The sequence below is a fragment of the Catharus ustulatus genome, chromosome 25 (genome assembly GCF_009819885.2).
Source record: "Catharus ustulatus isolate bCatUst1 chromosome 25, bCatUst1.pri.v2, whole genome shotgun sequence".
In the NCBI taxonomy this organism is placed as follows: domain Eukaryota; kingdom Metazoa; phylum Chordata; class Aves; order Passeriformes; family Turdidae; genus Catharus; species Catharus ustulatus.
The window spans coordinates 4,853,311-4,871,332 of NC_046245.1; the positions used below are offsets into that span (position 1 = coordinate 4,853,311).

Here is an 18,022-nt window from a genome sequence, read left to right on the forward strand (position 1 = left end):
CCCTTGGTGTGCAGACCACTCCTGCTTTTTCCAGCTGGACCAGCAGCTTCCCACTGGCCAGAGCAGCTGGGAAATATGTTTGGGCATGTTTGACTGGAGGCTGCTACAGGCTGCAGGAGGATTTTGCAATCACTCGTCCCCACTGTGTGAAGCTGGGCTGTGCTGGGATTTGCATCAATAGTGGCTGCTCAGCGCCGTGGCTGCTTCCAGACAGGCACAGTGGGATGGACAGGGAAGGTGAAAGGAAGATGGGGAGTGGGAAATCATCTTAAATTCATGTTACACACCACTGAAAAATCCATCCTGGAAAGCTACAGGACTTAAAGGCTCCAAAATTCACCCTGTCTTTCTGTTTGTAATAGGCAGGGAGAGGAGGGGGCATGTTGGGACAGAGAAACTGTCACTGATTTTTCCACCTGGGAATGGTTTCTGCTCCTGGCTGGAAGGAGCAGCCTTCAGAGCCTCACTGCAGAGGTAGCTGCGCTGCTGGGTGGCTGTGGATCATTTCTTTGCTAAGCTCCAGCTCTGCCCCAGCTGCAGGTGTGGGTTTGCTCCCTCTGGATGTGAGGGATGCAATCGTAGCACCGTGGGCATCCCTCGGGTCGGTGCAGCTCCAGAGCCACCTGGGACTCTGGGATGGAGCAGCATTTACCAGAGGATGCTCCCTGTTCAAAATACATCCTTTTATTCCACAAAGGGCCCCCTCCCTCCTGCCCCCCCCTGCCCCCTCAGTGCACAGAAAAAAATGGGAACGTCAAACCAGCAGCTTTTTGAAGTGGCAGAAGGAGTTTGTGCAACCCAGAACAGCCCCAGTGATGCAAGAGTGAAGTGTTCGAGAGATAACCAGCCAGCCTGGCTGCTGGAACAGTTACAGCAGAGGTTCATCCCAGCGAGAAAATCAATCAGACGTAGATTTTCCCTTAGGAAAGTCACTCTGTAATTCTCTCAGTGATTTTTTGGTGGGATATGGGGTTGGGGGGGTATGAGCAGGTTTCTGCCTCTTTCAAACTCCACTCTCGCTTCCCTTCCTCCAGGAGAGGGGAGCTCCGGCCGCGCCGGCATCGGAGGAGAGCTCAGCCAAGCGGGTTTTTGGAAATGGGAAGTGGGGACAGGGATGGCGTCAGGGTCTGGGTCAGGAAGTCCCTGGGCACGTCTGCAGTGCCATTACCAGAGAGAAAAAAAGGAGGGGGTGGGGGGCGAAAGAGTGATTAAGAAGGCGATACAGGAACTTTAAAAAAAATTAGAAAATCCCAAAGGTGATTCATGGTGTTTGATCCTTCAGCACGGAGGAGAAGGAGAAGAAGGAGGACAGACAGGACTGCACCAGGATCAGCGCCGAGGGCTGATGGGCTATTTCCTTCTCACCATTTATAGCCACGTATGGGATTTGTCACCTCCCCTGTCCCCGGCTCGCCCTCCCCAGGCTCCCAAACCCCCACCCGGGAGGGGTGTGGTCGTGGGAGAATCCATGTTTATGATTTCCTTGAGTAACCCGTCCCAATGCCTGGAAGCAAAAGGAATGTAGAGTGGTGCACATTTCACTGCTTCAAAGGAAGCTCCTTCCCAGCACCGGGGGCACCCAAACACTGAGCAGCTGCCGCTGCCTCAGCCGGGGAGCCCTCGGGACCATTTACGGCCAGGGGATCTCCCCAGGTGGGTCCCGCAGAAGCCGGAGGGAGTGGAAGGCTCAGCAGACACGGAAGCAAACACATTACTCACGGCAGGCAGATGTGACTCAGCCCATCCATCCTCGGCACAGCCAGGATCCGTCAGGGAGCGTGCCCGGGCACATCGCTGCTGACTGCGAGTCTCGTCCCTGGCCCGTGTCCTCCTCTGACTCGGGAAGCAGCGCCCCCAAAAGCCACGGGAACACGGCTGGGAGTTCCAGCGCGGAGCAGGGTCGGATGGAGGACTCAGGGCTGGAATATTCCAGCCTTGGATAGGATGGAGAACGGGGAAATGTGACTTTGAGGAGCTGTGTTTACAGGAATAACACTCTGAGGTCACCCCGTGCTCATCAAGACTGTTTTAAATGCACCCAAATTCCTGTGTGTAGGGATTTTACACAGTTTTGAGATTTAGGTCAAAGGTCTGTGTGAAAAAGGGGTTTTTGGGGCAGTAATATCTTACAGTAATATTCCTTTTAGATCAACCAGCATAGAGGGGAAAACAGCTAAGATTTGGGCAGATGAGCATCCATCCCTCAGGTATTTTGGAATTGAAATGGCAGAAATCAGGGCACACATTTTTCAAGGTGAGATAAACATAAACTCTGCAAAAAGGTGAATTTCTACCCAGGGAAACACCCTGAAAATGGGGGGAGCTAACACAGGACCTCTGCCCCAGCATGGAGAGTGGGGATGGGCACATGGGGTTGGGGTTCAGTCCTGCAGAACACACCATCCTTCACCCCAAATGTCCAACCAGGGCTGTGTCCCACTCCATGGGGCACAGGGGTGATTTTCCCCCTCCTCAAACAGCTTTTATTTGCCAGAACATCCCAGGCAGGTGGAAATTCTCGACTCGGGACAGCAGATTGCCAGTGACAAAGTCCTGAGTATTCCAGCACTAAAAACCCTCTTCAGCAAGATTCAAATCACCAAGAGGTTTTTCTGTGGGGTTTTTTTATTATCTCTGCTAACAAGCTTTTTTCTTTTAAGTGGGAAACGTGAAGGCTCTTAATGAAACCCTCACGCTCCAGCAGAAGTCTAAATGAACCCAGTGTTCGGCTGGAGGGCGTTTATATCCCAGAGAAGCCTGTTTTCCCATCAGCTCTTTGAAGTGCCCAATTAAGTGATTTTATACTAATAGGATTTTCCCAGGAAAGAAAGACAAGAATGACAAAACGCTGAATGCTTGATTAACTCTGCCCCTAAAAGAACTCGGATCGTGTTAATTGACTGTTCCCCTGCCATATCCAGCCCTTGTTTGCCCCATTTATGAAGGCATTTTGATGAGACACCAGACCCAGCAGAGTGGAAATAGAGTCCCACCAAGCACAAATGGGGGATGAGACAGTCCTAAAACAAGGCCTTTGCTTACAGGAAATATTCCTGGATGCGGGAGCCGGGCTATGAATCGGTCGCTTCATTCGGCCCCTCACTCATTTTCATCCAAGATTGTTTTTAGCCCCATTCATAGTCATTAACGTAATTGCTTCACTGACTTTCCATGAGCAGCTTGGAAGCTTTGTGGGGTTTTTTTGCTGGCAGCAAAGGCCTCATTGTTCGGAGGACGGCCGGGCTGCCGCAGTACCTGGCTCCAAACCCGGCTGGCCCTTTATTCCCTCGCTGCTCCACCTCATTGCCCACGGCCGGAGCGCGGCAGGAGGGGCAGATGCCGGAGGGGACACAGACACCCCGCTGGGAACCGGGCCGAGCGGCTCCAGCCTCTTGCAGAGCTTCCTGCAGGGAATAGGGTCCATCCAAAATGCCCACCGGGGGTTATTTTGCAGCCAGCAGTCCCCAGCAGCTCAGTCAGAGCAGAGGGAGGAGCAGCAGATCTTACCCAGCAGGGTGAGCAGAGGAGGGAGCGCGGGGCAGGAGTGCTGCTGTCCATGCTGCCCTCACAATGGCTGTGACTTCTTCCCAACGCACAGCACGTGTGGCACAGTGCTGATGATGAGGGATTTGTTGCTCTCCGAGCCATGGGATGGTTCCAAATCCACTGGCAGCTCGATCTGGCCCTTTACAGCTGTGAGGAGGTGCTGAGGATGGAGAGCTCTGACTGAGCACTTGCTCACAGTGCCACCTCTGAAACAACCCCGGGTCCTGACACCCTCTGCCTGGAGCACCCAGACACCAGGATGAGGCATCTCCACTCCCAAATGCTGGGAGTTTGGGGTTGTCCCACACAAACCTGGGCTCTGGGACGTGCATGCTGGTCTGCCTGCCCATCCCAACCCCCGCTGGCTCAGCATGTGTCACCATCTCCTGCCATCTCCAGTCACACCTTTCGGAATGCCCCAGTCCAGCACAGCATCCTGATTCACTTTGCTGGGGGCACTTTTACACCTCCTGATGAAAATTTGCTATAGGTGCTCCTAAGGGCTCAGGGCAAGAAGTATTTCTTCTGGTGTTTTGAGGAGCTTGATCATTTAATCAACTTTGGCAACAAGACTCACAGTTCCAAGCACTGGATCCACCAAAGACCATTATAATGCTGACTTTTAAGAGCTCAGCCATCCAGGAGAACCTGTAATCCTGAATACAGCTTGCTGTGAAAGACTCCAAGAAAGGACAAGTGTAGAAAAATCAACCTTTAGTAAATGCCAAGAAGAGAGATCTATCTTTGCCCCTAACTATGTGCATGTTTTCCTCTGGACTGCAAAAGCACAGTGCCCACTGCCCACATCCTTGTGGGGGGAAGGGGCAGGGTCAGGGGCAGGCAGACCCTGAAGGTGTCATGAAATGGGATCTGTGGGAGGGCAGGACCAGGACTCACCACAGACAGAGCCCTGCCTTGCAGTGCCTCGTGCACAGCCAGGAGCAGAGCACAGGGAATGGGAGGGGACAGCTGAGATGGCAATAAAAGCAGGGGTGATGATATAGCAGCCACCACCTTGACACCAGGCTAAGGGTCGATTGCACTTTCCCTCCTACATGTCTGTGAGGCTGAGCAGGATTTCCTGGAATGGGGATGGAGGAGCAGCTTTCACCCCTTGGCCTTAACACTGAGCTGGGCCACGGGGATGGACACACTCCACACACTCCACCAGTTCCAGAGATAAAAGTGGGGAGTTCCAGCTGCCAAAAATAAAACGTTTCTCTTTCAGTTTGAGGAGAAAAAGAAAATTTGCAGGAACTTGGAGCTGCGGTCAGCAGTGCCACACAGGCTGAATACAGAGTTTTTAATGTTCTGAGCTTCATCCACCAGCAGCAATGCTGCACCAGAGCCCTTCCCACCCCTGCACAAGCCTTGGCTTTGGAGAACACTCAGAGATTTATAGATTATCAACTGTAAACCCACAAAGGGAGAGCAGGGAGACAAAGGGAGAGGGATGTTGTAAAGCTGGGAAGTGCCCCTGCCTCTGTGTTGGGCACTGCTGAGGACACACCTTGAGTACTGTGTTCAGTTTTGGGTTCATCATGACAAGAAGGACATTGAGGGCACGTCCAGAGAATGGAACAGAGCTGGGGAAGGGTCTGAAACAGCAGGAGAGGCTGAGAGACCTGGCAGGGCTCAGCCTGGAGAAAAGGAGGCTCAGGAGGGACCTTCTGGCTCTGCACAACTCCCTGACAGGAGGGGACAGCTGGGAGGACAGGCTGTGGTGCCAAGGACAGGGACAGGATGAGAGGAATGTGGTTGGATATAGCAAAAATTCCTTCACCAGAAGTGTTGTCAAGCACATGCACAGGCTGTCCAGGGCAGAGTCACCATCCCTGGAAGTATTTCAAAAAAAGTGTGGATGTGGCACCTAGGGACATGGGTTAGTGCTGGACCTGGCAGTGCTTGGGGGAACAGTTGGACTCGATGATCTTAGAGGGCTTTTCCAACCTAAATGATTTCATGATTCTATGAAACATGAAACCCTGGAAATACCTATAGACCAAAAAATACCCCACAGGTCCCTCTCAATCATTCCCTGCACAGGGGAACTCCTGACTCCAAACCTGGCAGAGTTTCATCCACGAGTTTCTGAGCAGCACGTGTCAGCCAGGCAGCTGCAAGGACAACTTGGCAGGAGTGGCAGCAAACCACACCTGGAGCTTATCTCCCCAGCTGGGGCAACCTCCTCCCACAAAGTTTATAGTACAAGTGCATGAAAAGCTGATCAATCCAGCAGCAGGAAGAGCAGCACCCAGTGCAGGAGGGGCAATAACACTGGTGTTGCAGAAATCCTTCCCTGGGATGAGGCTGAGGCCCTGGCACAGGCTGCACAGAGAAGCTGTGGTTGCCCCACATCCCTGGAAGTGTCCAAGGCCAGGTTGGACAGGGTTTGGAGCAACCAGGGATAGTGAAAGTTGTCCTTGCTTAATGGCAAAGGGTGGAACAAAACGAGTTTTAAGGTCCCTCCCAACCCAAACCATCCTGGGATTCCCTGAACCACTGACTGCAAACACTTTGTATCAAACCCAGACAGCAAACCCTCCACCAGCAGGAAGGGCTGGGACAGCGCCGGGGCTTCCTGCTGAATATTTTTGAATATTCATGTTCTAATATGCATGTTGTAAGCAGCCTCTGCCCATGAGGAGATAATGGCTTTCTCACAGCTGGCAGGGGTGATCTTCCCAAGTGCTCCACCCTGATCCCACTGCTGCAGCCCGATAGCACAGTCCTGACAGAGCTCTGGGGCTGCCCAGGGCCTGTCACGCACCTCAGGCTGTTCTGGGGGTGACATCAGGCAGTGGCACATCACAACCTCTGTGTTAGCCAGCAAAATGCCCACAAACAACAGTGTGACTATAGCAGGTGTGGGGTGACAGTGCTGGGCATGGCGACAGGATCCAGAGAAGGACAAACACTTCCCTTTCCTGACTGGGCTCACTCCCACAGAAAATCTGACGGCTGAAATGACTTAGAGGAGAGAGCAGAAACACCACCCGAATCAATGTGAAGATTTGTTCAACTCCAAGTTATGTCAGCCACTAAATTATTAAATAATAGCCAAATGAATCACTTGGGAACGAACATAGCGTTCCTCTTGCATGTCTATTTTATATTTGTCTGGATCCCGTGTTTATTTTAGTCCCCAGCCTGTTTGTTTGAAAGGCTTCAACAGAGGAACTCACAGCCATGCCCCAGTGAAACTGCAGAAACGAAAGAGCAACCCCAGACAGTGCTGGTGTTTCGAGGAAGCCGGAACACTTCCCGTGTCAGAGCCTGGGACAAGGCTCCAGCAAGCCCCTGACTGACCAACTGCAAAGCACGGCCAAGCAAAAATTGGTTTTCTTGTGCCTGTTTGAGGCAGGTGGAGGTGAGAAGCTGGAGGCAGCTGCATTCCAGCAGCAGGGCACTGGGAGCCGCCTCTTTACAGCTCCCAGCCCTGCGCCATCGCCCCGCCAGGAGCCAAGGTCGAACCGGAGCAACTGGAATTGCACTCCTGCCCTTCAGCCTTTTGTTTGCAAAAGGGGTTGATGCTCCAGTTTTTTCACTTTTTTTTTTTTTTTCTCCTTTTCCAGCCAGGAGACTCTGCACTACAATAGCACTAGAGTAGGCTGATCTGTGGTGGGACTGCAGCTCAGGTTTTGGGACAGTATTTGAACATGGGTACAGAGACAGGGATTAAATCCAGCAGAAATAAGTTTGTCCAACATTGAGCCAATTTGAGGATTTGTGTATCAGGAGACATTGAGGCAGCTCATGGTGACAAGATCATGGCAAATGAAAGTAAAACTGGAAACTGAAAAGAGGTGATAGCAGTAAAAAGCTGCAGAAATGCTCAGGCACTGCTGGGGGAATGGCTGGACTCAATGTTAGGGGGCTTTTCCAACCTTAGTGATTCCATGATTCTATTAATAAACACAAAACCCTGAAAACATCTATAGGTGAAAAAATCCTTCCAGCACTGGGTTCTGCTGACAGAGCCCCACCAAAGCAGGAGAGGTACAAGGTATAACCTGCCCCAGGCTGCTGCAGATCCATGAGCACTGTGTGGTCTCTCTGGTTTCTGTGACTTCAAAAAGAAGGAAATGCAAAAGCAGAGGATGAAATGCAAAAGCAGAGGATGAAATGCAAAAGCAGAGGATGAAATGCAAGGCCCTTCCATCAGTAACACACTGCAGTTCCCACTGTGGTGAGTACAGAAGAGCAAAGCTCCAGAACCAGACTGGGTTTGGAGGATGAGGGGGTAACAGCAAACCTGTTTGTCCAAGAGTGAAAAAGCTTTCACAGAAGACTTGGCTCTGGATTTCTACAGCTCTTTTCTGCTCTTAGATGGGAAGCAAATCAATTTAAGAGAGGAGAAACCAGAAATTGCCAGGCTGCACCTCTGCACAGGGATTTGGCACAGGGAAGCAGCAATCCTTCCCAAGGCTCAGCTTTGAAATCAACACTGGTATGATCCATACTGGCTCCCTTCAGCTTTCTGAACAGGGTCAGCTCTGAAAGGATAAGGTGAATTTGAGTGGAACAGATAAAATTTAATGTGTTTTTCAAGGGACTGTTTTCCTTGCTTTTCTAACAGTATCTGCCAGCCTTCCTTTTCTGCAGTTTTTGTCCTAACTAGTACATGTATATGGACACATCATCCTGCACATGGAGCAGCTTAACCAGAAGCTCTGTCAGTGTTTGGGAGGATCACAACTCCTCACCCAAGCACGACACTGCCTGAAGGCCAGTGGAACAAATCCCAACTAAAGCAAGGACATCCTTAACCTCTCCACTTTCTAAGTGCAAGGCACATTCTTAACATGATCTTTGGTCATAAACAAGGAGCAGCATGTACATAAAAAGAAAAAAAAACAAGATCCTTTTCTTTGCAAGCCCATTTGCACACAATGCCCTCCCCAGGGAGAGGGCATAAAATAACCGGGATGTGCTCAGGCACTGCTGAGGACCTCTGAGGATTAACCCCAGGATGCTCCTGCCTGAAGCAGGGGCAGTTAAACCTCTCTCCAAACTAGAAACACAGCATAAATCATTACTGTCAGCACCATGAAACCAGGCCCTAACACAATTTGGAAGGTGGTAGGCAGCAGCAATTGTTCCATCAGCCCAGGGGTCTCTAGAGTAGGGCTGAGGCTCTGCCAAGCAGCCTTGGACAGTGTCCCTCTGTCCTACCCTGGCAGGGACAAACTGCTTGGTGACTCTTCCTGGTGTCAGATCTTTAGGGAGAGGTGAGGGATGTCCCTGGCCTTAGAACACCAACACTTCCTTGTACATTTAATTTGAGAACAAACTTTTTAAACACAACACTCCCAGGCTGGTCACTCCCTCCCAAAGGGAGGGGATGCCTGAACACCATGAATGTGCTGGTACATCAAAAATAGCTCTTGTTACTTATACCCTATAGGAAGGGCTGTCCAGTCATTGTTTATATATATTCATGCATTTCCCATATTTTTCTAAAAGCTGTTTGTGTTCCCCTTCAAAACTCCACCTGATTATATAAAACTAGCCCACTTTTGATCTAAGGAGTAACTTCTTCATTCAGCTGAGGAGTAAAACAGTCAGAAACCTGAAACTGAAACACTTCCAGTTCCGCACAACTCTTGCGTATGAAAACCACAACCTGCTCCCCACTGCCTCCAGCACTTCAGATTTCCCTCCCTGCAGCAGCTGAACTACTGAAGGCTCCTTGTTCCCCCAGGTAACCACAGGAGGAACGTCTGTGCCGGCAGAGACACCGCGAGCTGTGACCCTTCCGCACATGGGAGCTGCCAGAGGTGAGTAGGGAAAGGGAACAGCAGCAGCAGCAGAGCCCGGGCAGTGCAGGGCTGGGCTGGGGCACAGGCCCGGCCCGGAGCCGCGCTGACCTCTGCCGGGCCCGGCCGGCACTGCACGGCCCCACCCGCGCTCCGCAGGGCAAACGGGGCCCGCTAAAGCCGGGGATGGGCCTGGGCCGTTCCAGCTCCCCGCTGAACCCCGCTCCAGGGGCGGGTGGGGCTGCGAGTGCCTCTCGCAGCACCTGCGGCCACCCTGGGTTTGTGTGACACGAGCCACAGCAACACTCTGTCCTTAATTCACCAACAGAACCCGAGTCACTGAGGCTGAGGAGACCCTCAAGACCCAGTCCAACCATAAATAACACTAAGTCATTACAAAAATAAATCAATGCAGACACTGAGCTCAGCAAGCCAAGGGGGCAGCACTGGCACATCCTTCCCTTTCAGCTTCACCATCTCCTTGTCACTGCCTGGAAACCACCAAGCAAAGGAAACTCCACCACCAGTGTTAATCATGAGGGATTTCATCTAAACCACAACACTGAACCAATGGAACACATCTGCTCTGGGATTCAGATCCAAGGGAGCCCTTGGGCAGAGTGGGAGCTCCACCTGCTCTCCAGCCATGCTGCATTTCTACAGGAAATTAATCTTTAGGGTGAGTTTTGGTTTCCAGAGCAGCAATTTCCAAAGTGAGACAAGATGAATACCTTACATGCTGTTCCCAACACACAGCTGGCACACAAAGCCCAGAGCAAACCTTTGCATCTCCAGCTGGTTTTCCAAGGAACCACTGCAGGGCTCACTGCTAGGCAAGAAGGTGGCATCAGCTACTGACCACCCCAGCTGAACCTGTAAAACAGGGATTAGACTGCCCTGGGGGAGTGACACCCTGCAGCTCACCAGGGACAGGTGAGCAGGCACAGCTGTGTTGGGCACTTCACAGGTGTGTTACAGCCAGGTGGGGTGACTGTCACAGTCAGAGACGAGTTAAATACTGAACAACGAGTTGTAACCAAAACTTTAATCCCAAGGATCTCACAAAAGACATTTTACAAGTGACATGAAAATTCTTGTACAGTAAAGAAATGTTTAATAACTAATGTTTACAATGTACCATTAGACACAACACATCCACTCCAGGTGTCAGTTCTGCCGTGGATTTGGTCTTTTCAGAGCTTCTAGAATACATGGTCAACCAACAGTTATCTAATTAAGGACTCTACTCACACCAAGTACAAAATTAACTGACCCTACAGCTAAAGTTTTATTTCATGGAATATAGAGCAGCTCAGTCAACTGGATCTGGATGAAGCTGCAGCCCCCAACCCTTTCCCTCCCCTGTGCCACTGGCTCTCTACTCTCTTTTCCCCAGTGGGCTGTGGAGCACCCATGTCCTGCTCTGCTCCTGGCCTGATTCCACAAGGAACACACCACACCATCCCTGCACACTTCCTCCAGCCCAGCCAAGCTCTCCCAGCCACACCACACAGACAGTTTGCCATTCCACACACACACCCCCCGTGTCTAATGGTACATTGGAAAATCATTAATATTACAAATCATAGGATCTGCTCAGAACCATATACAGATTCACATCTTTACATTTGCCACCTGTTACAAGATACAAGGAACAAAGCAAGTTCAACAGCTAAAACATTTTAAAAATGCACCAAGCTTTATGAAGTTTCAAAACAAAACAATGTTCTGTACATACTCCTGGCTTCGGATCTCATGACTTCCTGTACACAGCTCCTTCCCACAGTCCTATTTCCTCTCATTTGACCTGGAGCGACTGAACAACAACACACAGGTAAGGTTAGGGGTTGGTATCAGGAGCAGAGACTCCTTTAAGCCCCCCAGCCAACCAGCACGTGATATTTCAGCATTTTAAAAATACTGTTCATTTAGTTAAAGGGAGTATTTTACTGTTTAAGGTGAAGAATCTCCTATGACACTAGAGGAGATTCTGCAGCAAGGCACAGAAAGCCATTTTCACACTCACTCAGAACACACAAACCCTGCAGACCCAGAACACACAAACCCTGCAGACCCAGAACACACAAACCCTGCAGACCCAGAACACACAAACCCTGCAGACCCCTCTTACCTGCGAGACCTGGAGAAGGAGCGAGAAGGCTTGTGGTTCCTTTCCCGTGAGAGTGATCTCTCTCTTCTTCTGTCTCTGGAGAGGGACCTGGAACAGATCACAACACATCATCAGAGCAAGGCTTCATCAGGCCAAGGAGGCTCCCTGAGGAGCTTCCCTGCAGGAGTAAATGTTTTTAACTATTCAGCCAGGGGAAACCTGTTACTGATGCTGCTATTAACCCTTTCTTGAGGGAAGGATAATCAGCCTAAGCCAACAGCTCATAATGTGCTGTAAACAGGCATGCAGCACATAGTACTCTGCAGAAGTTTTCTTTTGCAGAATCCCACCTAACCACATTCTGATTTATGGCTGGATTCAATCCTAAAGGTCTTTTCCCACCTCAGGGCTCGATGATGCTGTGCTCGCAGTATCTGTGAGAGAGCAGCTCATGAATGCCTGAACTTTGGGGAAACCTGACAGAAGACCTGAGGCAGCTGCAGAAAGGAAATTACTTCTGTCCTCAGTATCCTGCCACTGCTATCCCAGGAATCTCAAACAGCTCAGGAATTCCAGACAAGCAATATAAGAGAAGCAAATCTGTTTCCTTTTACAGCCCAGACATGGAGCTGTTTCAGGCTGTTCTTTTCAACCCTCCAGGCTGGAGCAGCCCATGGGGCAGGGAAGGATTCGTACCTGCTGCGGCTCCGGGAAAAGCTTCTCCTTCGTGGTGATCTAGAACCAGAAAACCAAATGTGAGGCACTTTATCCATTCTTTGAGCTTTAACGGAGTGAGGCATTTCCCAACTTGTCAAACTCACTGTTGGGCCCAGGGAACGTGCCAAGAATAACTGGCATCCATCATCCAGTAAAAGGCATGGAAAGATTAGGCAGTAAAACCAAGCTCAGTGTGAACAGCACGTTTCCAACCACGAATTCACTTAACTAAGAACGCATCAGCAGAGTTGTCCAATGCAACACTTTCCATTTCAACTAAATACACTGCCCAGAACACCACACCAAAGTCCCACAGGTGGTTCAAAAAAAAAAAAAAATAGCACAGAGCAAATGTTTTGGAACCCATGCAAGCCAAAAAGGTCCATAACAAGACATAAGAGATATCAAGTGGAAAAAAAAAGTGAAAATGCGCTCAGTGTCAATATTGATAATGCCATTAAGTGCTACATTAGAACTGCATATTTGTGATTTGTCATTTTTAATGCCATAGAGTGTGTTTAGACTATTTTCTTATAAAAAATAAAAAATTAAAAATATAACCTTAGCTCGGCCCAGTTCATCCCAAAAAGTAATTGTTTTAAGTTTTGAAAACTGTTAGTAAAACCATTTAAAGGTGATAGGATTTTTCTGGCAAGGAAAAGCTACATTTGTTAGAGCTTCATTAAAAATTTAGTTTGGCATCTCACATGCAAATATCCTGGTTTTTACATTATTCACAGTGTAAGAGCTTCCATATCACCCTTAAAAGTTTTCTCAAGCAACATATGTACGTTACCACTTAATTATGCACAGCCAGCCTTTGATTGAGAAAAGTAATTACTTATAAGCCGCTTACTCCTTATTTTAACCAGCAGTAAACTGTATAAGCAGGAAAAACTTACAAGTCTTTGGTTTCAACAAGCTAGAAATGGTGAGGTGAGGCTGCCGGACTGACTGCCAAGAAGAATTTGCTGAAAAGGTTTTGCCAGATGTTGCGTTGTATTTAGTTGGTTGGCGAAGGGGGTGTTGTGGATTTTTCCTGCTTTTTTGTTAGCCGAAGGCTGCTGCTGTAGTTGTTGTGAAGACATTTGGTAAATAAACAGCTGAGCTGATTGGCCGGGAATGTGTGGGCGGTCGAGGTGGCTGCTGCCGATTTGGTTAAGGTTGGAGAGAAGGCTGAGAGAAAACAGCATGCTCGGGAACCAAAGGGCGGTGCAACCTGACGACTGGCCATGCCTGGGTCATGTGAAACGACACCAGCCAAGCTGCATGGGGCGCGCTGGTCACATGACGCTGAAAGGGCTAGTTGGCTGGCTAATGCAGACTCAGAGGGTGGTGAGAAGAGACATGATGGTGACTCTGTAACGGGTTCATTTTTATTAATAGATGGACCAAAAAGCATAAAAAAAATGAAAAACAAGCCATCAGTACAACCATCTATTAGCTAACAAATACCCCTAATGTGTTATTTTTTTTTTTTTCTCAACAGCAAAAGGGTAAGCTTGAAACCCTGGCTCGGGAGGACTTCACTCACCTGCCACAGGTAAATTCAGTCCTGTAAAAACCACGGTGCACACTTAAACTGCCAGACAAACTAGTCTGGGTCCAAGAACGTGCCAGTTCCCAAAAATCCTGCTACATGCTAGAGCTGGGTTTGCAAACCTCAAGTGACAGGATTGTCACACGATGCTTTATCTCCACGCTAACACTAAAGTGTCAAGATTCCAGATGTTTAGAGCAACTGTTACTCAATCTATTATTACACAGCTGCCTGCTTGGGAAGTATTTAAGCTCTGCAAACAAAGTGGAAAAACCCATTGGTATGGAAATGCTAAACTGCTGTATGTCATGTTCTGCCATTATGGAGTAAAGGAAAGGAATAGCCTAAGTTGAAGTATGGGGAAGAAAGGGAAAAGTGTGACTAGAAGATGAGCAGGTTTTAAGAGGAAGGAGGATAAGCCCAGGACAGAGGGCACTGACTACCAACTGCACAGTCACCTAAGGACAAAAGCCAACAACATTCAACACAACTCAAATTCACCTCGGTTTTGTGGGGGATTGATTTTGGGGTTGTTTTTTTTTTTTTTTTTGTCATTTCCAAATCATGATCAGATAGATGAATGCCATCCATCAACATGCCTTTAACAAGCCTGCTCCTAGGATGCTAGGTGGTAACTGTGCCAAGAGCTCTAGGACTGTGCTGAGCCCAGGTACCTGCGCCGAGGAGGGGGACTCCTCCTGCGATAGTCATCCCGAGGGCGCCGGCCCCACGATGGCGGGGGGCCGCGGTTCCGACTCCGCTTCTCCCCGTTGGAGAGCTCCACCCGGACACGACAGCCACACAGGGTTCTGCAAACAGAGGTTAGCTGGTGAGCATTCCCATGGAGAATGCAGCATGGAATATAGCATATGCCAGGCAGATCAGGGAAAAAACGTTCTGTACTCAAAGCACAGAGCCAGCTCCAGCATGGCTGTGGGGGACCCTTCCCTGGAAGTGGACAGGGCTTGGAGCAACCTGGTCTGTGCAGTGAGAGATGTCCCTGCCCATGGCAGAGGGTGGAACCGGATGGGCTTGCAGCCCAAACCATTCTGGGATTCTTTGGCAGACAAAAGGTTTGGCTGCTTCTCAAAACTGCTCTTGCCAGTAAAGCAGGCAGGGAAAGAGAGAAGGAGGGTATCCATGATCAGTTTTACCTCTTTATAGTAACACAATCTGCAATTTAATTAACACACACAAAGAGATGCAAGTAATTTCTAACTTGGGAGTTCAAATGTGAAGTGCATAATGAACCAATACAATGCTATTCATGCAGGAGGCCAGGGTTAGATGGGATATTGGAAAGGAATCCTTCCCTGAGGGTGGGGAGGACCTGGCACACGGTGCCCAGAGAAGCTGTGGCTGTCCCTGGATCCCTGGAAGTGTCCAAGGCCACGTTGGAGCTTGGAACAACCTGGTATGGTAAGGAAGATGTCCCTGCCCATGGGGAGAGTGGCACTGGGGTGGAGGGAACTTTTAAGATGCCTTCCAGCCCAAACCAATCTGGGATTCTATTGCTGCACTGTAAGAACAGCCTTCCAGTGCCATATAAATAAATTGTGCACAAGCAATGCGTCAAGACCTTACTCCTGCAGTTTAAGCGTCACAATTTAAAACTGTATCATTCCTACAATGTCCCATATTTAGATCAGCCAAGCCAAGCACACAAGCACATTTTACCTTCCATCTAGTTCTCTTACTGCATCAGCTGCATCTCGGGGATCTTCAAATTCCACAAAGGCAAAACCAGGAGGATTTCTCGCCACCCATACACTGCGCAGTGGTCCATAGTAACCAAAAGCTCGCTCTAATTCAGTTTTGTTGCCATTGTTTCCAAGGTTACCCACATATACCTTGCAGTCCAGCGGACAAGAGTCACGATGCATCGCTAGGACAAGAAAAGAGAAGTTCACCATACAGAACACAGCGCATGTGCTCGTTCACTTCCAAGGGAAGTCACTTAATTAGCTGCTTCCCACTTAAACTTCAGCAGTGATACATTCAAATGGAGACATTGTTTGGAAGGGACGGCCGGGGTGGGACAAGAATGTTAAAACCCAACAAGAAAAGAGGAGCTGCTACGCTGCGTTATGATTAAAGCACACTATTTTGGAGAATTTCGTTTACTTTCACAGTTTAGATTTGGGGGGGAAGGCCCCTGCGCCCCTCCTCCTGCTCAGCGCGGGGGGTTCTGCAGAGGGCGCTGCGCGGGGGAGGCTCCATTGTTCCCGGATCAGGATTAGGATCAGGGCGATCCGCGCACGAGCGGGGCAGGGGGGAGGGCAGCGCCTTCTCCCGCCGAGTGCCGCAGGCAGTGCCCGGGGATTCGCTCCGCAGCCGCTCCTCGGCGCGGCCTGAGGGAGCAGCGCTGCCAGCGGCGGGCGGGACGCGGCCACACCGCCCCCGCGGCACCTCCCGCCCCGCACCGCCTCGCGGAGAGCAGGCCGAGAACGGGCTCCTCCCGGCACCCCGCGGCCTCCCCGCTCGGTTCCGCTCGGGGCCGCGGCAGCCGCCGCCCCAGGCCCGGCCTTACAAAATGGCGGCTGCTCTTTGTTTGCCGCCGTTGCTGCTTCCAGCCGCCCTGCCAGGCACCAAGACCGTGGTTGCCGCCTCCCCCCCGCCCTCCGGGGTGAAGATCCTCACCGGTGCTCAGAGGGAGGGCGCGCGAAGGGAGCTCGCGCTAAACTCAGCCGACTCGACCCTCAGCGAGACCCCAGCTCCGCTTTTTCTCACTGGACAAAATGGCGGCCGGTAACCACCCCACCCGGCTTTATATAGGGCCAGCCCACTCCCACGTGATGCTAGGCGACAGCGAATCAGAGAGCGTTATCGCTCTGATTGACAGGTGACGTCACGGCGCGCGCGCGGGGGTGGGTTGGACCTTGGCGATAATGGCGGGAGCGCTGAGGGAGCCCCGCCCGGGCCCTGAAATCTGGGAGCGGTAACACCCCCAGAAGTGTTGTTTTTCTGGCTAACATGAAAAATAAAGTTTGATTTCCTTCTGTCTCTGCCCCGATGAGGTCCATTCAGGTAGAGTACACACCTATGAACGTTTCAATTCTCTCAGAGACGTTTCTCCCCATGAGCTTTAAATCAGTGTGTTGAATACGCTGCTGTAAGCCAGAGTTGTTGGTGAATTTTAGGTCCGGGATTTACTTACTGAGGCACAAAGGACGGAATTTTTAAAATTTTTTTTTTCTTTAGGGCTTGAGAAAATGAGAGGATTTGAACCGAGGAATTTTAGTTACAGATACACAGCGCTGTTGATGTGCTTTGCCAAGCTCTCATTCATACATAACATTTGTACATGCAACATGGTTTTAATCTATAAATATAAACCAGTAAGTTAACCTATAATTAAACAATTAACTTGCTGCAAAAGGGTTCCCTTCGATAACATACCCCCTGATTTTGATCAGGTAATATAAGAAACCCACCCAGGGCTGTTCCTGCAGTAACCTCCCAAAAACCTCCCTTGGCAGCCAGGCTGGCTTTAATCCAGGCTTCAACTCTGCCATGGGCCAGAGAAGACAAATTTATCTGGTACAGGTATAATTAATAATACTTTAAATTATATCATACACAAAAAGGTGTTTTGAGTACAAATTAGTTGACTATGCTTTCCAAGCAGGAACTGTGCAGAGGATGGGGTGTCCTTGTCTACCAGAATTCCAGAAACCCAACTGGAATTAAAAACAACCAGCTCATATGATTAATCTTTTGCAGCATCCCTCATTATTTTTAAGAACTTTTTCTCAGTAAAATTCTCCAAGGATAAAAACTGGACAAGGGACAGAAACACAACAATGATTTTGAGGCAATGAATGCTCCAGAGTATCTTTATTGTGTGTACAATTATCTGAGAGTTACCTGCCATTAATTAAGGAAATCTAATCCATTGTAATCTAAATTAGCTGATGGCTAATTTCCTGAGGCAGCACAAACAAAGGAAATAATTTGAAGGTTGGAGCTGCTCAGCCATTTCACTTTTTGATTTCTTTGAGACAGTGATTTCCAGGACTCACCTGCCTTCTCCAAGGGGGTTTGCAGCATTCCTAGAACCTCCTCTCATCACATAATGTACATTTCAAACATGATTTAAGTTTTGCAATAATGGATATTAAAAAAAAAAAAAAAACACAGAACAAATATTAGAGAGCAACCTTGTAATCCTAACAGAACTTTTCATTTCATACCAAAGTTACACATGGTGTATAAAGATAATTCCAGGTGACAGACTTGGGAACAAAGGATTTATTCAGAAGTCAGTTCACCTGCTGCAAAACAAACAGAACAGTCAGCACTCACTTAGGACATGTTACCTGCTCTCTTCTTCCCTGGGGTTAAGCCTGT

At 49.5% G+C, this 18,022-nt stretch overlaps 1 protein-coding gene across 1 annotated transcript; it reads right to left on the reverse strand.

The window, feature by feature from the left end:
• Positions 1-10,335: 10,335 nt before the first annotated feature.
• Positions 10,336-16,422, reverse strand: SRSF3 (serine and arginine rich splicing factor 3). The gene is made up of 6 exons (XM_033080259.2): positions 16,313-16,422; positions 15,350-15,557; positions 14,347-14,481; positions 12,112-12,150; positions 11,437-11,523; positions 10,336-11,121 (listed from the first exon to the last, which is right to left on the reverse strand). Exons 2-6 carry the CDS (start codon positions 15,553-15,555, stop codon positions 11,094-11,096), a joined length of 495 nt encoding a protein of 164 aa, XP_032936150.1. The 5' UTR covers positions 15,556-15,557; positions 16,313-16,422; the 3' UTR covers positions 10,336-11,093.
• Positions 16,423-18,022: the final 1,600 nt, after the last annotated feature.